We start from the raw sequence: 13,542 nt of genomic DNA on the forward strand, positions 1-13,542 counted from the left end.
CAGGGACGCTAGGGACATGTCCCCACTAATATCCAGTGAGTAATAAAATGTCCCCGGCAAAAATTTGGTGCACCAACGGTTAACAGATCTTGTTCTCTACTAGTCCTGCCTCCCTAAGCAAACATCGCTAATAGGATCGGCTCTGCGTTTTCTTGCTAACGTATGATAGGCTGGCTCATGAATGTGGGCTGGCTTGGTACATCGTGGTTGAATTTACTCACGCCAAAGCTGTTCTGTGCACCCAGGGATGAATAATATTGATTCAGTCAGTCACAGTAGCCTACATCTGTGACAGATGTCACAACTGCATAATTCTAGATAAACGTGGATTTATGTCAACATCTTGATTTTTGCTCGATTGGGGGTTTTGTTTAATTTTGAATAAGTCTTGGCTTTCAGAATATTAAACTCTTATCACCAGATTCAGACAATTAATACATTTCTGGAGCTCATCAAGGCATGATGACAAAATTTGTTTTGAGCTTGGTTAATTTAGGCTTGTGACAGTGGTAATGTACTTAGGTGTAGTGCTGCCGGAGCACTACTCCGCCACTTTTTTTTCTCCAAGTGAGGAAATAAAATGTTCACAGTTTGCATGATCTGGTTGGTTATAAATTGCTAAAAACTACTGAGTTGTCTGGCATGCTTTCAACAAAGGTTGGCATCTTCTCATTAGCAAAGCTGAAACAGCTCTGCATGCGCAACTCATGACATTATGTGACATAAGTAACGTCATTCACTCTGGGTGTGAAGGCCAAAGGGCTACCTACACACTCAAACAAGTAACTAAGAGTACAGCATCAACAGCTGCATTTAGGACCAGAGCCAGACTATTAACCTTTATTCATTTAAAACGTTACCTGTCCAGGTTTTGCGCAGTCAAAACAGCAGGAGTTTCTGCTCTGACATTATCAGTGGCAAAAGTTCAGTGGGACAAAAATTACAGTGCACAGTAGCAGCTTTGAATAAACAATCACCCTAACTGCTTTAACCCAAGTTCCTCCTAATGGGCAGGCCTGCACCTTGCATGTGTGCAAACGGGTGAACAGGTTACATTATTAGTTATTACAAAATACTGTTTCTGTTTCTAGACATGTCAGTCCCCGACTTCATTTGCAATGGGTGTTTAGATCAGTACAACTTTTGTTAGTTGGTTGTAGGTTGAATCACTATTTTGTCATCAGCAAGAAAATGTCAGATAATGTCATATAATTATATAAATGAGGCCTTTAAATGAGTGAAAATAGTGACCGTTAAGGAAATATGTGCCTTGTTTCACTTGCTTATAACAGCAGGGTGAGGTCAGGAGAAGTAGGCAGTGGAGAAGTGAAGGTGTTCTTTGGTGACAGTTAGATGAGCCCTGCCTTCTTCCCCCCCAGCCAGACCACAACCAGGGCTATCTTTAGCCAGGGCACCAGGGCAGCAGTGCTGGTTTTATGGCCACATCCCGGCCCAATGTGGCTGGGACTAACTGTCGGAATGGGTGAGGGTTTAGCATGGCAGAGCTGAGCTATGGTTGGCGACTGCAACTCTTCCTCTAGCCCTTCACCCCTCTACCCCCCTCCATGCATAGAACTTCACTCTGGGGCAGAAAACACAAGCAGGAGAGGAACTGAAACTTGGGGGAGGAGATAGAGGAGGATGGGAGAAGGGAGGACGGATGGAGTAAGAGAGTAAAACAGAGAGGGAATACTGTTGAAATAGATGAGGGCTTTAAGCTGTTTTGTACAGACCTCTCATTTTGCCTTCCTGTCTGCTGCATTTCAACGACAGCAGACATGAAGGCATGAACACATGATAATAGTTTCCTGTCAAGTCATTTTAAAATGTTAATCATAATTTAAAATTACTTTTGGACATCACAGTGACATTGGATGTCACAGTGCTTGAGGATATTTTTACCAGCATTTTCTTTTTAATGATTTCTGATGTGACTGACTAATCAATTAATCAAGACATTAATTGGAAGATTCATTTTCAGTGATTGATAGTTGCAGCCCTACAATGCACACTTAATTTAATAGATGTTTTTGATTCATATTTTATGCTGTGTTTTGGCATTGTTATATATATATGTATATATATATATATATATATATATATATATATATATATATATTAGGGCCGGGACTCGATTAAAAAAATTAATCTAATTAATTAGAGGCTTTGTAATTAATTAATCGAAATTAATCGCATTTTTAATCGCATATAAATATTTGACCTGAGAACAGTGAGAAGCAATTTTTTTCATATGGGTTTTAGTATACCATTGAATAATGACTGAATACATACAGTAAGCTTAAGCAACAAAACATTGTTTTTTTTTTTTCAAGGTGGTACTTAACCAAGACCAACAGACTAGGGATGCAAATTATCGATTCATTCATTAATCGCCAGTTGATGGACCTTATCGATCGATTAACGATTACCTGATAAGATGCGATTGTCCTGAGAACCTAAATTTAAGGGGAAAATTTAAGCTGAACATTCCTTATACAGGACTCTGCACTAGTTTGTTAGTTTATTTTTAGAGCACAGCACAATGAAAAATGTTTAAGTAACACGTTATTTGGTAAATGGTCTTTCCTGCCACTACACTATGATGATTACTGTATTTAACTACTTAAATCACAGTAGCATAAACTGATTTGTTGAACTCAGCCTGATGTAAACATTAATAAAACACAGGCAGCTCTATGTTTTCCCTGTGTGATGTTCAGGGACAGGTCAGGACAGTCTGAAGACAGAGAGCTCTGAGGTTGAAGTCTTATGCACCGTGAGACAGTGACAGGTCTGTAGGCTACCTACGTCTTGACCACATGTCAGCTGTTCAGCTGCAGCAGAGGAAACTCCGCTGTTCTCAGCTCCACTGCGACGAGCAATTTTTAAACAGTAGCGACCGGCTAAACTACAGGAGGATACTATAAACTGGCGCGGATCCGGTGTGTTTATCAAAGCTTGGTCGCAGTGCTGAGGCACCGGGTCGGTTTGAGCTGCGTTCAGGCTACATTAAAACTTTATAGATCCATGGGCAGTGATCAGTGTTGGCGGCTTTTTAACTCGTTAAATAATTGTGCTCCAGTATAATCGGTACGCCTGAAACTCATCCAGTGAGAAACGTTCCGCGGTGCAAAAATAAGTGCGATTAAAATGCGTTATTTTTTTTAACACGTTAATTTTTATGTAATTAATTGATCTTAATTAACGCGTTAAAGTCCTGGCCCTAATAAATATATATATATACACACATATATGTATCCGGAGCACTTCACCCCTAAACCCCCCTTCCTCCTCTCCCCACGAGTGTGGCTGTTGTCACATAAGCTCCAGGCTGTGAACTCACTTTCTATATTTAGTTTGTTCATATAGTTTAGTCAAGTGGCTTCTGTATCCTGAGTGTCCTGCTATGTGGATCACGGTTCTGCCGGGGCAACCAGCCTGCTGTGGTCTGGTCTTGCCTGGTATGTCCTGGTTTGGTCCTGCATCGTGCCACCAGCGCTGCAAAAAATCTGACAAACCCTGAAACCTTTCTCACATGAAGGGGTTAATACTAGTCACTCAGCATGCGGGAGCCATGGCGGGCAGGCAGGCAGTGCAGAGGCTGACCTCTGACCCCTCAGGAAAGGAATGTGGAAGCTCTTTCATCCCGGACAGAAACTAAAGACACGCGGCAGTTGGAAAGTGGCAGTTTAACTCTGCTTTCAACGTTTTTGATGAGGGGAAGTAAGCAGAGGTTCAGTGTGAGTGTACTGTGGATTATTTGTCGAAGCAGCCTGCCATTTTGGAATGAAGTTCCATTTTGCTGCAGTGTGTTTGTTACTTTGTAATCACTGCAGTGATGGTGAAGTGTGATTAGTGGTTGGCAATGTCTGCAGTTGTGCTGTTTGTGCTGGCGGAAATCCCTGGTTATGAAGCACTGTGTGCTCTGACCTATAACCTACTACCTGTTTAGTGTGTGACATAAAGATCAGTCATACCTACTATTGACATTTAGGGCTGCAACTAATTATTATTTTTGTATAGCATTAATTGTTTTTTTATATTTTATTTTGGTGTATTGATTGCCACTGAATTCACGATACATGTCAGAGATATTTGGATAATAATGATTATTTTTATTATCAATTTATCTAATCTAATTGATCTTTTTTTTGATAGATTGCTAAATTTTTTTAGCCTATAAAATGTATCATTGCTTCATTAAGCAATGATGCATACTTAAATGAATAAAATACGTAAATGAATAAAAAAGAAAATTGTCTCCTTTTTCTCCTTTTTTATTGCAACATTAAGGTTTTTTTTGTCCCAAAATAGGTTGCAATTTTATGCTACATACTGTAGCCATATCGTGCAATACAGTACTATGTAACACAGTAGTGTAAAAACATTATAAATATTGCATTGATGCAATAATTGAACCAGAATAGATAGAATGTAATTTGTCTATCGATATGAGATCAAACTGGGCTTAATTAATAAATAAACACAGCGTCCCAGAGTCAGACTGGAAACTTTCTTTTCCTCCTCCTTCTCTCACTCTTCCTCTTCATTTCTGTTCTCCTTTCAGCACAGTTAGTCCCCGGCACAGTAGAGGTCACCTGAGGCCTATTTTATAGTCTTATATCTTTGTATATTGAAAGATGATTACAATATAACAAAACAACACAAACAAAGCTCAAGCTCATGTTAGTTTAGTTCTAGCTGTGATCATTACCTGTTATCACAAATAATGATAGCTAATGTCTATGCTTTCTAAATGAGGACATGGTGCAGAGTGATATAGAATACAGTTTTTCATAAAAAGTTCAACTAATCTGAATCATGTGAAAACAGGGGAATAGTGTTATGTTGTGGGAAATGGGTCTGTCTTCTGGTATCTTCTAGGGATTTCTACAGACAGTTCGACCACCACTGGAAACCCTCGAGTAGTTAGTAGCCAGATTTATAGCTTAAAGAGGTCATATTATGCTTTCTGTTTTTTTGCCTTTCCTTTATTGTGTTACGTAGTCCACGCCAAAGGGAGTTACTCTCTCCCACAGAACACTGCTCCTGCACTGCCTGAAACGCCTGGTTTGGAGTCGAGCCTTTACTTCCGTAACTTATGTGCATCACTGTATAACAGGCGTTACATAAATATATATTTGTATTAGGGCTGTCAATCGATGATTATATTTAATCCTGATTAATCGTTGTCCATAGTTAATTAATCACACATTGAATCTGTTCTAAATGTACCTTAAAGGGATATTTCTCAAGTTTCTAATACTCGTATCAACATGGGAGTGGACAAATATGCTTGCTTTATGCAAATGTATGTTTATTATTATTGCAACAATCCAAAACAATCACAGATACTGTCCAGAATATTCTCCAGAATAACATCAAAGGTACTGCATGCTCAAATGTATGCTGAAAGCATAACATGGCAAACTCAAACTATACAAGCAACAACAGATGGGCATATTGACCTGAATGTAACATTCCTTAGTAATACTAACACAATGTAGTGTCCAACTTTACACTTGTAAAGGTTAACTAAACAATGTTAATTGCACTATATCTCACATCAACATGGTTGATGTATGGAAGAATAAATATCGCAGTGATTATGAGAAATTACTTTGTTATCTATGTAGACTCTGTAAAATGATATTTGTATTAATGTTGAAGAATAAAAAAACAGAAAAGTGAAATTGTTGCCTATTGCAACGTATCTCACATGCACTCTCTCTCTCTCTCTCTCTCTCTCTTCTCTCTCTCTCAACCCAACCGGTCGAGGCAGATGACGACCCACCATTGAGATCGGTTCTGCTCGAAGTTTCTGCCTGTTATAAGTCAGTTTATTCTTGCCACTGTCGCCAAGTGCTTGCTCATGGGGGAAGTGTTGGGTCTCTCTAAATCAAATAATCAAGGAGTATGGTTTAGACCTGCTCAATTTGGAAAGTGTTAGAGATCGTTTTTGTTGTGAATTGGCACTATACAAATAAAGGTTGATTGATTGTATATAGAGGGCCGCAGGAATGAGTCCTAAAACTTCTTTCCTTCTTTCCCGCAAGCTTAAGAAATATTTTACATTTGGTCTATGACATAAAATACGTCAGTTAATAACCATTTAAAAGTTGTTGATGTTGGTTGCTATAACGTGGCTAAATAAAATAACAGAGGTTGTTGGAGACATCAAACATCATCATGCTTTTGGAGGTAGACTTTGGTTGCAACTCTAACTTAACTTGAGGATGTTAATGTTTATATAATATAGTGTAGTAAGATGCTTAGTAATGGTGACCTCAGTGTAGTTCGTTAATAGCCTACCATTCGCTTTTTACTTTTGACGTGGTCTTCAATTCTGAAGATTATCTTCAAATACAAAAACAAATTCTGTAAGTATTAAAAACAAACTTTTCTGGGCTTTTTCTCAAGGGAACCAGGGAGACGCTATTTTCCGGATTAGACTACAAAAAAACATCATCCCTGCAGCACTCTATAGGTTAGGCCTTTTGTCACAGTAGGAGAACCACAGGGGCAAATTATAAGTTAATAATGGTTAAATTCTTTTTAGCTGCTTCAGTTTCAAGGTCCTGGTATTGTGCGTGCTGGCTTCCTGTCACACTGCCGTCGCTTATTGGGACACTTAAACAGAACAGAGCCATTGTCAATGTTATTAACACCTGTGCTGTTACTACTGTGACCAGTCAAAATACCTGCTCTGCTCTGTAAAAGGTCACATAGCATTTTTTCTAAACATGAAAATGTCTTTAATGTTTACTAATGTCTTATAATCGCTTTTTGTAACAGATTAGTTCTCTTTTAATTCTTCTTCTTCTTAATTTTAATTAATTAATATAATATAAATAGAGTATTCAATTGACTGTCCCAGAAAAAAACTTGCTTCGGATTTGTTTGGAGCATCAACATAACTCATATACATTATAAGACATAAAAACACATTAAAAGAGTTTGTGTATCAAGCAGAACATGACAGCCTGAGGTGGTATAGATGGTCAAAATGAATGATTAATAACATTGACTTAGGCCAATATTGTATTTATTTTGAACCTTAAGAAATGTACTGGACTTAATATGCAGGGTAACTACAACAATTTAATTGAAAAGAGAGTAGTAATGCTATGTATATACATAATGCAAGCGTAATAATATTGGAATGGTCACCATGAATCAATTGGGCTTTTTCAAGCTTGACGACATCCTTGTGTGAAATAACTATCCCAAATGGTCTATCACTGTGTGCCCTTTGTTTTCAACCACTATTTGGTTTATTTCTATAACTTCATGGTGTGGATTCTGTTCATTGTACGGTATTTGCCTGTCTGTATGTGCGCCTTTGTGAGTGTGTTTGAGTATGCTGGCTTGAGGGGAGGGTGTGTACATGATGTTGCATTTGGCCAGAACTGTGTGTTATATGTGCTGTTGTGTGCGGAGGAGAGGGACAGAGCGACACGGCATGGTTCAGGCCAGGAATGTGCGACGTGGGTAGGCTGTACAATAGAGCTGGGCTCCCTGAGGGTGGTCAATGGGACGGGTATCACCCCCCCTGCACCCGCCCTGCTGGGTGATGACCACCACACAACACTACAGCTGTCAGGTCCTCTTAACCACCACTGTAAAGACATGTACATTATGAGAGCAAACACACATGTATGCACATATACACTGAGGCATGAGTGAGCACACAGCCATGCATGTGCTAAAATGTATCTTCACAACTCTCATATGTACATGTTTTAGCCACATGTACCAACCTGTGGTTTCATCTTAGTGCATTTCTGTGTAAACATGTAATTATATTACCTACAAGGCAGTTGTATCCATCCTGCTAGGCTTCAAGCTATGCGTTTGTGGCTGAACACACAGTGGTTCAACCAATAAGCATCCTTTGAGGAACTCCTAGCATCTACAAGCGTGGTTTAGATGTGTCGACCAGTGAGAGAAGCTGCTGTTAGTTTGAAATCAATGATGGCTGCTCCTCCAGAGGTTAGTGTAGCTGCCATAGCATCAATTATATCAGAACTGAAGAGAGTATTTTATTCAACGAAAGGTTTTTCCTGATGGAAAAAGATATTTTTGCTCTTCTCTTGACTGACTGGCAAGAGTTTCTATTTACCAATGGCCCCACTTGTGGTAGCACTCTTCTTTTGTTGATCTGATGGGATGAAGTTAGCCCATGATAAACTGTGATGACAGATAGATGATTCGTCCAATCACTTAACAAGTATTTTTGGAAAAGTTGTAACAGTTTCTAACACCTACTTTCAAGCTGGTTCTGTGAAACAAAGAAAACTGGCATGTCAGGCTATTATAGTTATTATAAGCATCTGAAAAACAATCAGAGCTGTCTTTCTTAACTCATTGACCTCTCACACAGAAATAATGCTGTTACATTTGGAGTTGTGTATGTATGTACAGACCTTGTACGTGTGTGTGTGTGTGTGTGCATTCTGTCACATACAGTATGCCCACATGCGTTTATGGTACTTAGATGAACTCTAGTCAGTTCATGTGACTAATGACAATGCGATCAGTGGCGTGCCCACTCAACCTTGGACTTAGCTGTATGTTAGTTAGCAGGGGTCACAGAGGTCACTGAGGGTAAATAAGGGAACACAGAGACCAAAGCAAGAGAACAGGTTCAGCGATATCATGGTAACACAGTTGAGTATAGTTTGTGTTTTATTTTGTCAAACAATTTCAGGCTTTGGTGCAGTTTTCAGTTATGCTGTCCCTTTTTCGTGTGAAAGTTTTAAACTTCTTTCAGACTTGGAGTTCTATGGAGCCTAAGTATGTGCCGTAAACACTGCCCAGCCCCCATCCTACCCCACTCCACTCTCTCTACCTTGGCAGTTATGTGTGTTTCTATGTTTTCCCAAGGATTACAGGAGCCTTATCCAGTTTCATAACAAGTACATACATGTACACACACAGAGCCGCCTTTATGCACCATGCTGTCATCTGACGACACATGAGGGATGAGGCTGTGTAATTAACTTCAGTCTCCACATATGATTATACAAATAAAGACATGGTCGTATACCTGTGACTGAGAATCATCATTCACAAAAGTTTTATGCTGATCCTCTGCAGTTCATGTCATGTCGGTCATGCTTATCATTCAGCTCCCCCTAGTGAGTGCAGAGAAAACTTGCTTTCAAAATGGAATTTGCAAATGAGTTTATATCCACTTGTGTATCCACACATGTACATCATAGCAGTCTTCAGTTTCATTGATTCCTACAGCTCTCATTTCTCTGTGATGAATGAGTGGAACACAAACTACTTGTCACAAAAACATTCATGAAGTTTGGTTCAATAATGAATTTATTACAGTCTTCTGAAAATGTGACCAAATCTGCTGGATCAAAAATATACATACAGTAATTCTAATATTTGGTTAAATGTCCCTCTGCCAGTTTCACCTCAATTAGGTGCTTTTTATATCCATCCACAAGCTTCTGGTTGTCCTCTAGCTGAATATTTAACCACTCCTCTTGACAGAATTGTTGAGGTTCAACTAAATTTGTCAGCTTCCTGGCACAGACTTGATTCTTCAGCACAGTCCACATGTTCTCAATGGGGTTCAAAGTCAGGACTTTGGGGAGGTCATTCCAAAACCTCAATTCTAGCCTGATTGATCCATTTGTTTACCACTGATGTGTGTTTGGGATCATTGTCCTGTTGGAACACCTGACTGCACCCAGGACCCAGTCTTCTGCTGATGGTTTGAAGTTTTCCTGAAGAATTTGGAAATAATCCTCCTTCTTCATTATTCCATTTACTTTCTTTAGAGCAGCAGATCCACTGGCAGCAAAACAGCCCACAGCATAATACTACCAGCACCATGCTTGACAGTAGGTCTGGTGTTGTTGGGGTTAAAGGCCTCACCTTCTCTCCTCCAGACATATTGCTGCTCATTGTGGCCAAACAACTCAGTTTTTGTTTCATGTGACCACAGAGTTTCCTCCAGAAGGTTTTTTCTTTGTCCATGTGATCAGCAGCAAACTTCAGTCCAGCTTTAAGGTGCTGCGTCTGGATCAAGGGCTTCTTTCTTTCACAGCAGCCTCTCAGCTCATGTTGGTGTAAAACACACTTGACTGTGGACACTGACACCTGTCTTCCAGCAGCTTCTAAGTCATTGCAGACTTCCTTTTTGGTGGTTTTTGGTTGACTCTTGACCATCCTGACCAGTTTTCTGTCAGCAGCAGGTGATAGTTTGTGTCTTCTTCCTGATGTGGCAGTGACACAACTGTGCCATGCACTTTATACTTACAAACTGTTTGTACAGTTGATCTTGGGACCTGTAACTGCTTTGAAATGGCTTCAAGTGACTTTCCTGACTTGTTCAAATCAATAATGTGCTCTTTCAGATCAATGCTGAGCTCTTTAGACTTTCCCATTGTAGTGTTTGTGGCTGAGTCTAGTGGGTGTGTCAACAAGCCCTATTGAAATGGGTCCAGAAAAGTCACCAGCTGCTATCAATCAGAATAACTCAGAAGAAGTTAAGAGGCCATGCTACAAAGAGCATTTCATTCACACAACTTTCTATAATCACCTTAAAAAAATTTCTATTTTTGATCCAACAGATTTGGTCACATTTTCAGAAGACCTATAATAAATTCATTACTGAACCAAACTTCATGAATGTTTTTGTGACAAAATAGTTTGTGTTCCACTCATCACAGAGAAATGAGAGCTGTAGAAATCAATGGAACTGAAGACTGCAATGATATACATGTTCTTTACAAGTGGATGGAAATATTTGACCGCAACTGTATTATGTTTAAAGTCAGGCCTGTTGAATTACAGACTGGAGAGGTTTAATTTCTTAGTTGCTTGCCTGAGGGTTTGAGTTGTTGCCTGTATTAATGCATTTTGTGACAATTTTGTCAAAGCTTTATAATAAAAAGACACCGTCACTATTTGTCAACTTGTGTTGATGTTTGTCATGTTTGCTCTCTCCTCACAGAACAATAAAAATGCAGAGCAGTGTTTCCCACTCACCGCCAACCATAGCTGTTGGGACTGGGTGAGGAGGAGAGAGCAAGAGTGAAGAAGAGGAACGACTGACGCAGAGTAAGAGAAGGAAAGTGCAAAGACGAAAGAAGGAAAAGTCAGATTTTAACAGGTAAAAAGTAGGCTTTATGAGAAAAAAAAATTTCAATGTTGCCACCATCTTGGAAACAGGTAGCTTGAAAGCATGTGCCTTCTATCTCACCACAGATTTTGGCTTACTTTGATGTTTCCACTGGATCACTGGCCCTTCCTGTGAGCTTCTTTTCAACAAACCCCTTATAACTTCCCACTTGAGCCTGCAAGGCAGGGGAGCTACAAGTGAATTTTCATGGCAGCGGCACTCTAGGGCTGCCATGGCAGCTGCTGCCGCCGATGCCTCACACCATATTACCGCACTGACGCCGGAGGAAGAGGGACAACGGACTGCCACCAAGCTGTTTGGTAGCGCTGCCCCACTACCACGGACAGAGAGAGAGCGTGAGAGGGGGAAAGAGAGAGAGAGGGAGAGGGAGAGGGAAGAAGAAGGAGAAGAGGTAGGGAGAGCAGGTGGTACCGAGTGTTTGGTGTGTGGGGCCCTGTTTGCCTCACAAGAGAAGCTCCGGCTCCACAGCTTGAGTCACACAGGAGAGAAACCCTTCCATTGCTCACAGCCACACTGTCCCAAGGCCTTCAGCTCGAAATACAAACTCTTCAGGTACTGCACATTAATCAGACCACTCAATTCACATTCTTGTCTAAATGTAGTATAATTCATGGCTTCTTTAGCTTTCTGAGAACCTCCATTGAGCCACTTCAGAAATGGTATAATTCCTACTTTTGTTTGTGTGTATAGTATAGGAATAGTTACTTGATCTTTAGAAAGCAATAACTGAATGAAGTCTATCTTTAAAGCAGGTATAAATATTTTTATGTTAAGAAAGGATCACATGCCTACTTGTATGTGAAAGGGACCACTTTGCAGTTCCCCTCTAGCCCTACAAAGAGTTGTAGCATCTTTCAGTTAATTATTTTTGTTTCACAACCTACAACTTTACTGCTTTGGTTCACCGCTCTCATGAACAGGCAGTTGTTTTCAGCAAAGAAGCGCCGATAAACCCACTGTACTCTACTTACCCTGGGGGAGATAAAACAGAGCCAAAAGGAGAGTGAATATTAGACTCATATTCATCAGGTGGGCAAGGAGCCAACTCCAAATAAATGCTTGTGTTGTTGTCTAACTGCTGGATGTGTGAGTAGGCAGCTGTTAACAAACAGATATTTGATATCAGTATCTGTCCTGGTCGATCCGATCACAAGTGGACAGCTCTAAGAACAGGTGTGAAAACTTCCAACACTCAATGAGGAGGCATTTGAGATCTGATCACTCAGACCACACAGCAGAGTGTACGCACATGTGTCCTGGGCCACACTGAAGGACCGCCTACTCAACTCAGTGACACAAGAAGAAGAAGAAGAAGAAGAAGCTAAAACAACAGGCAGAATGGATTACTGTCTCATTTTCATTCTGTTTACTGTAATGTAAATGACATGCATAGGCTCTGTTAACCTCTCAATGCTAGCAGCAGATGTGTGAACACACTGCCTGTTTTAACTAACCATTGAAATAGTAACTGCAATATCCCCGGACTCACTTATAAAGCATATGATTTTAAGTGAAAAAAAACTGAACAAACTTTGTAAAACAGCGACGACAAATTCTAAATCATCCGTTCCTTCTTGTTAATTCAGCACTAAAACATGAAGTTGTGTGTTTCCTTGTAAAACGTGTCAGTTTGTGGCAGCTTGGCTGTACTAGCCTGTCTGCTTCTGTGTCTAAAGTGCTGAAGTCTTACCTGCCAACATTTAGCAGCTGTTTGAACACACTGTTTATACTGATTTCACCATTTACACTCAATTTATGAAAGAAGACAACAGAAATATATGCTACTGCTTTGTCACCAATGGAGAAAGTCCCCAGACTCCCTTAAAAAAATGCTTGAGTTGTTGAGTTAGGAGAAACTTTATACACTTTATGAAATGCTGTCTACAACACAATCTTAACTATTTGGGCATTTCTGTTAAGTTGGCTGATGTTAAACAAGAAGATATTTCTTACTTTGTGTAAAAAACGTCATGTTCACTTGTCCCAGTGATGTACATGCTTATTTGCACACAGCACAGGGAAGTAAAATCTGATCACAAGTGGTCACTTGAGACACACGTGGAGACTCATAATAATACCAGGTGTGAACTGACAGGCATAAAGCTGTCTACTTGTTATCAGGTCACTCAGGACGGATGTTAATCCCAAATATGAACATTCTCTAAGTAACTGTTTGCTCACACCTTTGCTAAATGAGCTTTATATGGTGAAGGCGTTTACAGCTTGTTTGCCATAAGTGGCCAAAAATGACAACAAATCAATGCCGGTTTAAATGACTCAAGTCTCAAACTCATCAACATTCTAGGTTTGTTTTGAATCCAGTGAATCACAGGAAGTGGTTTCAAACCCCAATTTAGGTTCTGATTGCAAACCAC

The 13,542-nt window shown here is 39.9% G+C and overlaps 1 protein-coding gene across 3 annotated transcripts in view; it reads left to right on the forward strand.

Moving 5' to 3' along the window:
- plagl2 (pleiomorphic adenoma gene-like 2) overlaps window positions 1-13,542 on the forward strand; it is a 61,049-nt gene that overhangs the window by 39,047 nt on the left and 8,460 nt on the right. Inside the window, exons 2-3 of one of the 3 annotated variants that reach the window (XM_084366740.1) lie at window positions 10,979-11,137; window positions 11,233-11,719. The exons of 1 other annotated variant lie outside the window; for it this stretch is intronic. In XM_084366740.1, the coding sequence (XP_084222866.1) occupies window positions 11,379-11,719 (341 nt within the window). In that variant the 5' untranslated portion in view covers window positions 10,979-11,137; window positions 11,233-11,378. The remainder of the gene's footprint in view (window positions 1-10,978; window positions 11,138-11,232; window positions 11,720-13,542) is intronic. One more of the 3 variants, XM_084366741.1, reaches the window with a different exon arrangement.

Source organism: Pagrus pagrus (genome assembly GCF_965226575.1).
Source record: "Pagrus pagrus genome assembly, chromosome: 11".
Taxonomy (NCBI): domain Eukaryota; kingdom Metazoa; phylum Chordata; class Actinopteri; order Spariformes; family Sparidae; genus Pagrus; species Pagrus pagrus.